The 13,377-nt window shown below is 37.9% G+C and overlaps 1 protein-coding gene across 14 annotated transcripts; it reads right to left on the reverse strand.

Annotated features, from left to right (window-relative positions):
* Positions 1 to 735: 735 nt before the first annotated feature.
* LOC103966037 (probable E3 ubiquitin-protein ligase ZFP1) lies at positions 736 to 8,092 on the reverse strand. Of its 14 annotated transcripts, none has more exons than XM_048576970.1 (11): positions 7,952 to 8,092; positions 7,088 to 7,193; positions 6,782 to 6,835; positions 5,635 to 6,328; positions 5,467 to 5,539; positions 3,236 to 5,249; positions 2,309 to 3,061; positions 1,829 to 2,232; positions 1,466 to 1,564; positions 1,241 to 1,378; positions 736 to 1,101 (listed from the first exon to the last, which is right to left on the reverse strand). In XM_048576970.1, the coding sequence occupies exons 6-11, from the start codon at positions 3,333 to 3,335 to the stop codon at positions 952 to 954; spliced, it is 1,644 nt and encodes a 547-aa protein (XP_048432927.1). In that variant the 5' UTR covers positions 3,336 to 5,249; positions 5,467 to 5,539; positions 5,635 to 6,328; positions 6,782 to 6,835; positions 7,088 to 7,193; positions 7,952 to 8,092; the 3' UTR covers positions 736 to 951. The 14 variants fall into 14 exon arrangements, with proteins under 14 accessions (XP_048432927.1, XP_048432926.1, XP_048432928.1 ...); XM_048576969.1 differs by having other exon boundaries at positions 3,236 to 4,871; positions 4,965 to 5,001; positions 5,112 to 6,328; XM_048576971.1 differs by lacking the exon at positions 5,467 to 5,539 and having other exon boundaries at positions 3,236 to 3,405.
* Positions 8,093 to 13,377: the final 5,285 nt, after the last annotated feature.

Below are 13,377 nucleotides of genomic sequence, written 5' to 3' on the forward strand. Positions count from 1 at the left end.
TTACAATTTTGAAAACAAAAACTCTTTCATTTTGCATATCTTTGCACATTTAATATTTGTAATAGATTAGTAGTGTATGTATTATTTTTTTATTAGGCTCTTATTTTCGAATGTAGATATAATACTTAAACGACAAATGTTTTAATGTTTTGATGTAATATTTATGTGACAATGTGTGATATGTGCAAATTAAAAAAAAAAATATATTTTTTTCTTAACGGGTCATAACGGGTCGGGTCACTTTACCCACCTGTTAAGGACCCGTTAAGATAACGGGTGTGACACGACACGACCCGTTAAGATAACAGGTGTTACACGAAAACGACACGAACACGACAGACACGACCCGTTTGCCAGGCCTAGACACATCTATCAATTTCTGGTCGTCCCCATACATGCATCTATCAATTTTTAGTCGTCTGATTGAATAGTTTAATGTTAGTTAGATTAGTCAACATTTATATGTTTCGATGCAACAAAAAATATTATTTGTGACAAGTAGTTTTGTTGGTTGGTTAATTGGTCACATTTTATTCATGAAATGGGTTGGGTTGGGTTGGCATTAGGCTGGATACAGAATAAAATCAAAGAAAAAAAGTGAGAAAACCAAAACCAACAAACCAGAGTTCGTCTTTCCCTTCTTTTTTCTTAAGGTTTATCCCTTTTCATCATAAACTAGCTAGCTTCTCAGTTTTAAAAGGAAAGATTCAGAAGAATGGACTCATAAAACAAAAATAAAAAAATAAATCCATCCACTAAAGCCCCATACAGAACAAGAGTTGCAAAAAGGCTTCACAACATTTAAATTGAAGCCTGAAACAAATAAATTTAAATTGGCTAACATTCTCTTTAAATTATGCGCAACAAGTTTGCTTCCCCCGTTTTCGGGATTATCTCTAAATATATATACAAGAATGGAAATATAATGAAGCCGCTAGCAATGCGATTAAATTATTTCTCCTTCATATTATCAGGAAGAACACAACCTTTGCAGATTGGACAAGAGTTTTTCATTGACAACCACTTCTTGATGCAGCTCACATGGTAATCGTGACCGCAACTTTTCAGCGCACCAACATCATCCCTGTCATTGTACTCTTCCTGTCAATTAGGGAAAAATGCTAATTAGTTTTTCAGCAGTTAAGTAATTTATCGTCGAATTGGTCTAAAAAGCTTAAGATAAAACCGCACGAACTGAAAGTGCAGTCTCATAATTTTCGGTTTCAAGTGTTACTCTTACCAGGCAAATTGCACATGAGACTTCCTCCTGGATTTGATCTGATGAACAATATATTGTTTCTGTCAAACACTTCGGTATCAGATCTTCAGACAAGCCTGTGCTCACATTCCCAATTGTTTCGCCAAGTGCGAGGAGTTCCTGTTTGTTTGGACATTTCAAGAAATTCAGAATACATGAAAGTCCGTAGGAAGAGCAAATTAATAAAGGCAGGAATATCAATGTTACCTCATAACTCATGTTGTCTATGTCCAGCCTCATATCTCTATGATGATCAAGCATATTTCTGGACCCATAAAAGGCTGGGCGATCCACAGTCATAAAACCCTGCAGTGGTAAATGAACAATTGGCTCATCCGTATTCAGTGCTAAACAAGATTTACGATATACAAAAGAATTTTATTAGCTTTATCAAATTTCAAAAGCTTTAATTAACAGTAAAATAAGTTTCATAAGAGCATATTGTCCATACACAACAATACGTATGCACTGACTGGGAAAACGGCGAAGCGTTTTCTGACTATCACAAACAAGCTGCAACCTTCTTGAAAATAACAAGACATGCTAACATGCAGCAATTGAACTACATACCTCAGAAGTAAACCGCTCCTGGAGAGCAGACGCTTCAGGGACTCGGTATCTATCATTAGACATCCTCAATCTACCACTCCTGTCATTATGACGCCACCCAACAGAGGCCACTGGCCTAGGATGTCTTGGGTAATTTTCTGGCATCAGCTGCAACCCTTCATCTGAATGTGCTACATGTCCCAATCGCAAGTTGCTTGAAGAAGCCCTGAAGGCTGGGGTAGATCTTTGAGAGTAGGTACTGCGAACACCCCTTACAGTTGGGGCTAAGGCACCAGGATAACTTTGAGGGACCGCATTACTTCTGCTCAACATGAAATCATGATGGTATAACCCAGTATCCGTAGAAGCATTACCACTACTTCCCACAAGGAAGTGGTTCGGATCATGACCGAAACCACTTGAATCTGCAATTTAAAAGAAATCAATCAGTAAAAAGTAGCATGACCCTGGACACAAGACACAAATGAACCAAAAACTAACCTGGAGCTATAATCCTTCCATGAGGAGCCACACTAATATGGTTCCACTCATTCGTCAAACCAGTGGAACCCTGACCAGAGAGATCCATTGTACTAGAATGGTCAATAGGGAGATTTGTAGAATAAGAAGTGTGCAAAGGATTGGTCGATAAATGTGTCCTCGCTAGGTTGGACTCCAAATCATGTTCAGACCGGCTTCTCACATTTCTCATGGATCCTTCACCCCTAATTGAGAGTCCACTCCCTCTATAGCTGGGGCCCATAGAAATGTGATCCCAAGGCACGTGTGAGGTATCCATGTTTACTTTCTCCTGCTGCAACTCTGAAGATCTAGGGAGCTCAGAGGAACTACTTCCAGCACTATAGTATCTGCTGGTGCTGCCTCTCTCAGATACTGAAGGGATCCCTGGGCTTTTTCTCTTGTGAGGACCTCTTCCGTTGCTCACTGTAAGATCAACAAAACTACCCTCAACACCATGGAATGTACGTCGGTCATAACTAGAAGAAGGTGCATGGTGAGCATAATTCCCACTGGACATGCCAAAGGTACCAGCACTTATTGGATGCTGAAAAGGGTCATGAGATGGACCAGTAGCATCAGGTTGATAATGTGGTACATCAATATTGTGGTTCATGGAAGAGTACCCATATGACCTTGGAGCCGGGTTCCAATTTGAAGCAAAAGGCGCTCCATCTATAAACATATTTTCTACAGGATAAAAGAAAGAACCGTTCTCCCCAGAGCCAGCCTGGCCTGCAGTATTTGGTCCAAAATCAGATACAGTTAATCATGAATACAAAAGATATTCCACAGATCAGATATTCAAGGTAAATACACTCAAAACTCATAAACGACCAAAAAATTTTTGCAATTATAGACCAGAAAAAAGGAAAAAAAGAATATACTCGAGGAAAATAAAGACAGTACCTAAATGCCCAAAAGGTTCTTCCGTATTCATATGATTCCAATTCTGATCATTTTCACTTTCAAAAACATGAGATGTGCTGAACTGATGTCTATGCCCCATAACTTTCGTCAGCTTACAGCCACGAACAAGTTATGAGCTGGAAATAGAATCTACCAAATAAAACCACAACCTGCACAAAGAAGGGAAAGGCACCTCAAAACATAGAAAAGCAACTTCATTACTTTTCAGACTGCGAGAGTCACGATACGCATGCAGGAATCATAAAATATTGGACAAATAACAAAGGAATGAGAGCAGTGCTGCAGGTTCCCCTACATACTTTAATTCCAAAACAAGGGCAACATCTTTTAACTTTCTTTGTTATTCTCAAATCTCAACACAACTTCAACCAAACTTGTAATTACTTGTGTGAAAGTAAGCTGGTATTGATAAATAATAAAATAAAACATATTTTTGTACAAATACAGTGCAAGTAGTAAGTAACCAGAATGTTTAAAGTTAGAAGATAGCAGAAACAGATAAATACCAACGAAGGCCAACTAAACAGATTTAAAGTCTAATGAGCATTGAGCAAGTAAAAAGGGCAGCTATATAACAGCATCCTCAACAGTTTTAAGGATTTTGAAAAGATCCAAGATTTTCCAACATCAACCTAAGAATGTCACATCAAAACTTTAGTTTCAGAAGATACATCTAAATAAATGTCACTTATAAAAATTTATTTATTTAAAAATGAAAAATATATTAGTATTAATTTCTGCGCGCCTTTACCCCAAATCAGCGCTGTATCCAACAAAGATTTTCTTGAAACGTCACCATTATTAGATACTTCTAAGGTTAATCATGCATGCAAATCTCTTCTTTCAACATTTTGCATTTATAACACATGAAGGCCCACATCTAGGCCAGTACAGTAAGAAGTTAGAACTGTTAGCTATAAACTCTTGATAAGTAGCCCATTACAAAAATATTGATTGTAATAAGTATTTTACTTTTCTAAACAAGCAAACGAGAATTCTTGTGTAACTCAGAGTGTGGATGGGAGAAAGGAATCAGCATCCTCATACAAATTACATTAAAGAAATTGCCTTCAGCTCTTTCACAAGATAAGAAAAGAACCATCGAACCAAAGCCAGATAAGAAAAGAACCCTCAAACCAAAGCCAGACAGGTTTCAAAGAAATTAAAACTGGTCATCAAGTTCCAACAACTGAAGAGGGCAACCAACACAGATGTAGATAAATTTAACTTCTAGAGATGGGCAAAGGAAAATGCAGTTTATTTAAACAAATTATTCCAGCAAGTTCCAGCTTCACACACCAATCAAAAAATTTCAAAATAGTTTGACTAAGTACGAAAAATATGCCACAACATCACCAAATAGTTACTTGACCAGGAGTCCTGCCTATAAATATGGTTTCACCCTTTGACCCACCAATCTCTGTTCTATTCAAGGCCAATACTGAAGTAAAAGTCATGATTTGTTCTGCTTAAAACAATTGTGCTGCAGAGGATCTGTGAAGCCTAATTACGCAAAGGCTAGCACCCTATATCACTGTCAACCAACTCCCTTGACACTTGCATTCCTCTCCAATAAGATGGCTTTTCCAATGATAATAGGGAGAGCCATTTTTTTCTGAGGGATAAAAAAGAATGGAAAGTGTAAAGAAATAATTAGCTGAAAGTGAGATGTGAAAGATGGAATCAGGACCTTCCTTGAAGATATTACCTGCGTTTGGACTTTGAATGACAGGATTAGAGATCACCTAGCAGGTGTAAAGATGTAACAATCTCAATAACACACTATATTGATTTTTAAACTATTTCTTGATATCCAAATATCAACAGGAGAATTTTAGAATATATAAACTAAGACCTGAAAACCCACTACCACATGGCCCCTCGCCTCCAAATTCTGGGAAAAAAAGGCACAGTTCTTAATACTTTCAGCCCTAAAGACATTTAAAGAGATGCTCTCATCAAGGTTAAAGGTTGGAACTGTTCCAGATGAAAGCTGAAAATATTATGAATGAAAGTTACAATTAGTATATTATAAAATAAGTTGAGATAAAAAAGTAAAATAAATGGAAGAGAGCCTTTGTAGATTGATTGTAAAAAATACATACTATACCATTGCTGTTTTAAACAATTTTTTAAAACTAGGTAATCAAGTAATTAAACATAAATCAATAATACAAAATTTGTCAAAGTTATATTCCCGCCCACAATACCTTTCTATCATGTAAAATACCAAGATGAGGTTAAGTCACTGAACAGAAAGTAACACTAGATATAAACTTCAAACTGTCAAACCACAAGATCAAGTTAGTATAACCATCAAATATATGTATTGCTTAAACCTGGAGCCTTCTCTGTCTACAAAAAGTTTCTACACTTACAAAATCCCACAGCCCAATATGAAGAGAATCTTCGTCCGAAGACTTAAAGGGTGTTGTCTTCACATCATACGCATCTTGAGACATTTGGCACTTGAAGCTATAGAGTACACATAGTCAGTATACTTGCACTCTAAAAGATAGGCATGGAGATCGCCGAAGAAAGGATATTAGTATTTGCAAAACTCTCTCTCCACAGAGGCTCCTCAGCAAGATGATGTCCTAAAAAGTAACCAGGATATTCTCATAATCTCAAATCTGGAAAATTTTATCCATGTGGAATACAGAAAAGAAACGGTACACGAGTCAAGGGTGCCATCCACCCGATAACCTATGCCAATCTGAAGAAACCCCAACCACCAATTATGAGTTAGAAGCCCACTACCTCCCATCCAGGTATGACATGTACAAGACCCCAACTACTCACTCCACCCAGTTAGCCTACACAAATCTTAGGGCACCAAGCTCTGTGTATCAGTGCTACAAACATCAGCTCCTCAGAGTTCTTAGTGATGGTTTTTCCTTACTCACGGGCAAATCATCCACCACAAGGGTAATGATAAGTGGCACTAGAAAACTCCACATTCAAACCAAACTACATGGTTCCGTCTCATCACCTGAGCACAAGATTCTCCAGATATGGTATGTATCAATGTATCAAAAGCTGGTCCGTATGTTTGCCATCCATTGACAACTCCTAAGCACACAATCATCAGTATATCCATCAGCTCACTGCTCTATTTGACACCAACGTACCGAAACATCATAGAGGTAACTCCAAATCCTAGGAAAATGAGAAGAATGAATTGACCACAGAAACTTTATGTAGTAAATTGAATTTTCCCAATGCATTATATTATAGCCAACCTCTCCATCACCTTAGTATGCATAATGCAAACAGAAGTAAGATCCTGTGTGCTTAGTTTAGATCAAAGACCTCCCTAAACAGCATTGAACTCTGACTTTTTCCATCAGTAAAAAGAGGGCCAGGCATTACCGATCTAAAAACCATGACACTATCACCATCAAGGCTACATTTTTTCTATCTCAAATATGGCCTCCACTAGGTCAGGTGGATAGACCTAGTTAAAGTGAAATCCAGTTCATTAGTAGTTGAGCAAGTAAAAACGAAGTCTTTAGTAGTTAGTACCATATACTGTGCTCTCACAAAACTACAGCTGGCAGCAGATCGTACCAATAAATCCTGAAGAAAAGACAAGGCTTGAATTGATATCCTTTTTATAGAAGATGAATTGATCAAAAAGTCCCTGCAACGCTATTCATAATTCAGAGAATGAAAGGAACTAACCCCCCCCCCCCTTCCCCAAACCCACACACACCACGAAAACACACATTGCCAACACAAAAAAACAGTAATGTAAACCATCATGTACAAATATTGACCACCATACTGAACCGCAAACCTTAGAAGGATATGGCTCTAAGAAACTCTCACCTGCAGATGCAGTTGTATCACCTCTCAGAACTTGGGTAATAATTTTCCTCTCAGTCGAACTCAACACGAGCATGCAATAACGATACATGACCAGCACAACCAAAACCTGCATAATAAGAACGGTCTAAACCTAGTCGATGCTAAGGTAATCCAGAATGAACAATTTATTATCTAAAAACCCTCAAATCCACCAAGCAAACCTTGGTCTAAACTAAACCGCAGGGGAGGTATAACCATTTTCTTCGAAACAGTATTTGAGACCCTGATATTAGTTACAAAGCAAAATCATTCTCCCTGAATAAATAATAACCCATGAGCGTGACTTTACGATTGCAATAACCATCACTATCATAATGGTCATCATATTATCCGCCCACCCGGGTTCATTACATACATGCTGGAACTATTATACAACAGAATAAAACCAAACAACTACAATTCACAGCTCCATTTTACACAATACAGCATCTACATTAACACAAAATAAAAATTACCTAAAAATCACAAATTCCTAAACAAAGGGTAGACAGATATATATATATATATATATATATATATATAGATAGATGTGTATGTATGTGTGTGTGTGTGTGTATATATATATAACAATTTTATATAGCAGCACCACCAAACAAGCAAACCTCAACGATCAGAGGCCGGAAACGGCACCACAACAACAACAATCAGAAACGCAGAACAAGAATCGATCGAGAAAACGACGATCGGACCTCAAAAATTAAACTTTAAAAAAAATTAAGAAAAATGTGAAGAAATTATAAAATAAAAAAAATCGTGCAGAAACAATAAAACGACGATCAAGCTCGGGAAACTGAAATAGTTAAGAAAATGAAGGAAAAGTCGTACCTTTGAAGTCGATGAAGGGCTGGTTCCTTCTCAAAGGAACAAACTTATAGAGAGAGAGAGAGAGAGAGAGTTGTGCTGGAAGGAGAGAGATGAATAAAGCGGTAGGGTGCGTTGTATGCAGAAAATAAGAGGAGGAAAAATTGTCTGGACTGCCCAACAATTTACCTGATACCGGCATAAGCCGTATTTAAATTTTAATATTACTCTACACCCGAAACGCTGTCGTAGTGTACAAGTCAATGTGAAAATTCGCCTGGGGATAAGAATCATTCGGGATTGCTCAGAGGCATTACGAATTATTTTATTTATTTATTATTAGAAAATGGTAGGATGCTTTTATCCCAACTAGTTCCAAGCTTCCTTCCTACTTCCAAGCAAGTGCGAGTCGTGGATGCCGTATTTGAGGTCACCGAACGCGTAGCGCATGGTCTTTCTTTGTGTACTTACGTTTCTTTTTATTCAAAGGACTTGGGTGTTTCGAGAATCCAATACTCCGAATGTTTTAACTGTAAAATTTTCATTTTATATTTTTAACCAAACATTTATCTAGGGTATAGGTTACTCCAAAGCAAATTTTTTTCTTTTTATGAGAAAATTGTAGCAATGGTCCTTTAACCTTAATCCAATTGGAGCAATGGTCTTTCAATTAAAAATTCATGACCATTGATCTCTTAACTCCTCAAAACGTGCAGCTATAGTTTTTTTCATCAACTCTATTAGAACTTCCGTTAAAACGAGTCATGTTGGAAAAATCATTGCTACAATTGAATAAAAATTAAGAGACTATTTCTCCCATTGGTTTAAAGTGGAGGGATTATTTCTCCAATTTTCTCATTTAATTTCCCACATTTGCCCCTTGATTCGGTCCCACATGGGTGGCACGTGACTTATTTTGATAGAAGTTCTAACGAAGTTGACGAAAATGACTATAGTTGCACGTTTTGATGAGTTAAGATATCAATGATCCTGAATTTTTAGTTAAGGTACCATTGCTCCAATTGAGGTTAAGGGACCACTTGACACACCCTGACCCGGAACATCCACTTGGACTTAAAATCAAGTTGTGTTGGCCGACACCTGGAAGGTAACGAAATCATAAAATGTAGTGTGGTGGTGTCACATCCCGGCCCGGGCGGGACCACTTCCCGGGCCCACTCCACCACCGCAGCACGATATTGTCCGCTTTGGGCCCCGACCACGACCTCACGGTTTTGTTTTTGGGAACTCACACGAGAACTTCCCGATGGATCACCCATCATGGGATTGCTCAAGCCCCCTTCTCACTTAACTTCGGAGTTCCAACGGAACCCGAAGCCAGTGAGCTCCCAAAAGGCCTCGTGCTAGGTAGGGATGAGAATATACATATAAGGATCACTCCCCTGGGCGATGTGGGATGTCACAATCCACCCCCTTAGGGGCCCAACGTCCTCGTCGGCACACACGCGACCAGGGTTAGGCTCTGATACCAAATTGTCACATCCCGGCCCGGGCTGGACCACTTCTCGGGCCCGCTCCACCACCGTAGCACGATATTGTCCGCTTTGGGCCCCGACCACGACCTCACGGTTTTGTTTTTGGGAACTCACACGAGAACTTTCCGATGGGTCACCCATCATGGGATTGCTCAAGCCCCCTTCTCGCTTAACTTCGGAGTTCCAAGGGAACCCGAAGCCAGTGAGCTCCCAAAAGGCCTCGTGCTAGGTAGGGATGGGAATATGCATATAAGGATCACTCCCCTGGGCGATGTGGGATGTCACAGGTGGAATATGTGAATAAATTTAAACCAAAAATTGCCTAAATATAAGAGTGCGCTGTGAGCAGGAATGAACTCATTTCACATGTGATGTCAAAGCATAAGTACAGTACAGTACAATAAGATAGGGTGAGAATTATACCATAGAAGGTAATCGCTTACACCAAGATTTGCCAAGAATCCTCATCGATAAGAAAACTCAGCTACTAAAACCTAGAATGACGAAAAATAAGGGTGAGTGGGCTTGAAAAATAAAGTTTTAATAAAAACCTTTGAAAACGTTATAATCCCTCGCCGTAAAACATGTATAGTTTCCAAGATATACATACTACATATAATATGAAAATACTCACCGTAGCCTACAAAATATGATGATATCAATACAGCACAATAGTTCATATATAAGTGCATGACGTCAATAATCGTATACTTTTGCATAAGCAAACCTATCAAACCAAGTGTTCATCGACACATGCTAACACACGAGTTCATACAGAGTTATTCTGACATGAACATGACTAGATATAATAATGATATACGCTTTAGTGCTACAATCATGTGAAGACTGGCGCTATTCACGGTCACATACGAGTTGAAGTTGCCTATTGCAACCTGTATGACAGGATTATCACCTACTTGGATTCAAGGCGAGTGTGTGGTATAGATGTGAACATACACATGAAAGATTGGCCCTAGCCCTAGACGAGCACTAACATCGGTGCAGCAAACGATGAACATAAAACATAAATATAGTCATGCCATAGTGGTTCTATAGTTCTAACAACATAATATCATTCAGAGCCATAGGTATAATCATGGCATCAATAAACATACGCTTACATATGCATCTTGTAGGATTTATGATCACTTCGTAATTTTCCGTTATATTGCTAATTCTTATAAGCATTAGTCTAAGCTAGGCATACGTAGGAAATTCTCTTTCAATGTATAAATGGAAACTAACAAATACGTATATACTATATAAAAGAAAATACCCACTCACCTGAAATTTGCGTTACAACTCCCTAGCACGAATATAAAGGCATCACGAATGATCGTCGCCTAGAACAAATATCAAATCACGTCTCAAAATTCTTATCGATAGAACACGTAACTTACATAAAACACATCTCCAAGGACGTTCTAGAATGATTTGTAACCCATTGCCAAAAGTCAACCGTCGGTCAAAGGTCGACGGTGGGGTCCATAGCCCTACGTAACTTGATCCAAAAGATCTGCTCAGATTTCAGATCCGTAATTTCCCAAGAGTTTCAATAAGCTTCTAGAACAATATCCTAAAGTTTCGAAACGATCCTACGGTTGGATCTCCACCAATCGCTAGAATTATGTGGCGGCTAACGTTTAGATTTACAAACTTAGAAAACCCATCCGAGAAGATCCGTACGTCAGATTCCTGATCTGTCAGTTCCTAATATCCTTAAATATTATGTACTATGTATTAAATTTTGGTGACAATCCAATGGTTGGATCGTTGAATCATATAATAACCAAGTGGAAGCCCTTAATGGAAATATAACCAAACAACGGAATTTCATCTATCAGATGTTTAATATGGAATCGGCCTACCTAGGGTTGGGCACGGGTCTGGCCGGGCCTAATTTTGAAGGGACCAGACTGGACCTAGGTTTAAAGGAAACGGGCCAAGACGGGGATTACATTTTCTAATATAGGAACCAGACATTACCCAACCCAGTTGAAACGGGTCGGGTCCACGGGTCCCTTTATTTTATTTTATTTTTTTTGTTTGAAAAAAAAATTGTATAGATTGCAAACTGCATATATTTGAATTTTGCACATATTGCAAACTGCACAAATTTGCACAGATTGCAAACTGCACAAATTACAACTGCAGAAAGTCACATACCGCATTTATGTAGATTTTGCACAAATTCACCATTATTCACATCCAATCTAAATACAAAGTCCAACATCCAAGTTCATAGATTAACAATACATCCAAAATAACAATATTACATCATCCAACATCTAAAAATCAAATAAATATACAAAATATTCGAAAGTCAAAGACATCTAAATCCCAAGAATCAAATAATCCAAAACAACATAAACATGACATCCGCAATAAATTTCAAATTAACATCCAAAACCACATCCAACACCCAAGTTCCAACAACAATCCTCAATGAATCTATAAGCAAAAATAGAATATAAACATGACATTTTTAACGTCCAACATCATATTATCTATCCTCATTGAAATTTAAAGTTTATTCATTTGAGTTTAAAATATTACCGCAATTCATTTTCCTTTATTCGTTCGAGTTGCTTCAATTTCAGGAACACTTGGTGAAATGGTTGAACTTATAGATATAGTATTTGCTCTTTTTCTTTTATATTCTACAACAAAGAACAAACGTTAATTGTAAACCAATTAATATAAAGTTGTAAACCAAACTATAAAAAACAAAATAATTACCTTCTTCACACTCTTGATAAAATTCAAGCTCCGCGGGAGTTGCTGTTGGAAATGTGCCCTAAAACCAATCATATGATGATACTTTATGGACATTTCACATGTTAAACTAATCTAGTTTAATATTAAAGGCAAACATTATTGTTTGAGCCGTCTCATATAAATGTTATATGCTTAAACGATAAGTCCAAGGAATATGTGATTGGAAGAATGCGATCTAAAGAAGTTAGATTCATGAGACCATTCTTTCGTTGACACATCCTAAACGTTCCTGATCATAGGATTGTCAATTGGGCATTAACAGTCCGTTAAGATCAGTACGTGCTATGTCTTCTCTCAGGGAGAGTGACTAGTCTCGAGTCATTGGTGTGTGTGACATAAAGACAAGTACGTAGGTGCTCAATAGAGAATGAGTTCACTGAACACGATCAACGAAGAGAAAGACCGTATTGCATTTGTAATCCTAAAACTGAATAGGTTCTCCACCTCTTCTGATTAGCTTGGGTAACCATGACATGCTGCTAGGCGTCAACCATGGTTTGTGGAAGCCCTAAAAGTGTATTATCACTAACGGGAGAATTGAAAGTAAGTTTCAATTCACAATCGATTTGAAAGAGTTTGAATCGCCCACTGCCTCGCTAAAAGGAACCTAATGGATCGTACACCGTGTAAGGTAGAGATTGAAGATTCAACGGAGATGAGTAAGAATAATTAAATGGTTTAATTATTTATGGCAAGGATTAATTAATATGATTATTAATCAAACGAATAAGTTCGTTAAAAGACCTCGGGATAGTTTTGGACCTTAAGGCCCAATGGGCTTCGAACGTTAAGTCCATTGACTTAAGTTGTATGACAACTTAATGAATAATGATTCACAAAGGCCCAAATAGCCCAATAAATCCCTAAGGCCGGCCATGTTAGAGAAAGAGTGGGTTTTGACTTATTTACAAGTTTGCCACTCAAATGAATTACGGTATAAGTGTGACTTAATAGCCAAAATTCATTAAGAGGTTGTTTTTGGGGAAATTGGAGAAACACAAACTCTCATTTCTCTCTAGAAATGGCCGGCCACCTTGAGGATAACATCTAGCAATCTTACTTCCTCAAGGTCACTCATTTCTTCTTCAATCTTACCTTGGTGTGGAGACTTAGAGGTTCTCAATTTTGGGAACTTGGAGAAACCTTTTCATCCATCCAAATCCATGGATCTAAGAT

Source organism: the organism of the source record quoted next, unplaced genomic scaffold, assembly GCF_019419815.1.
Source record: "Pyrus x bretschneideri cultivar Hongxiangsu unplaced genomic scaffold, Pyrus_bretschneideri_v1 Contig94, whole genome shotgun sequence".
Taxonomy (NCBI): domain Eukaryota; kingdom Viridiplantae; phylum Streptophyta; class Magnoliopsida; order Rosales; family Rosaceae; genus Pyrus; species Pyrus x bretschneideri.

What these genes read in the sequence shown, in the direction of transcription:
- LOC103966037 (XM_009379166.3), bottom strand. Translation starts at nt 3,335, where the DNA reads ATGGGGCATAGACATCAGTTCAGCACATCTCATGTTTTTGAAAGTGAA. An exon ending in AGAACCTTTTGGGCATTTAG is followed by an intron (nt 3,062 to 3,235) that starts GTACTGTCTTTA and finishes CAAATACTGCAG; the next exon opens with GCCAGGCTGGCTCTGGGGAG. An exon ending in TCTCATGTGCAATTTGCCTG is followed by an intron (nt 1,102 to 1,240) that starts GTAAGAGTAACA and finishes CCTAATTGACAG; the next exon opens with GAAGAGTACAATGACAGGGA.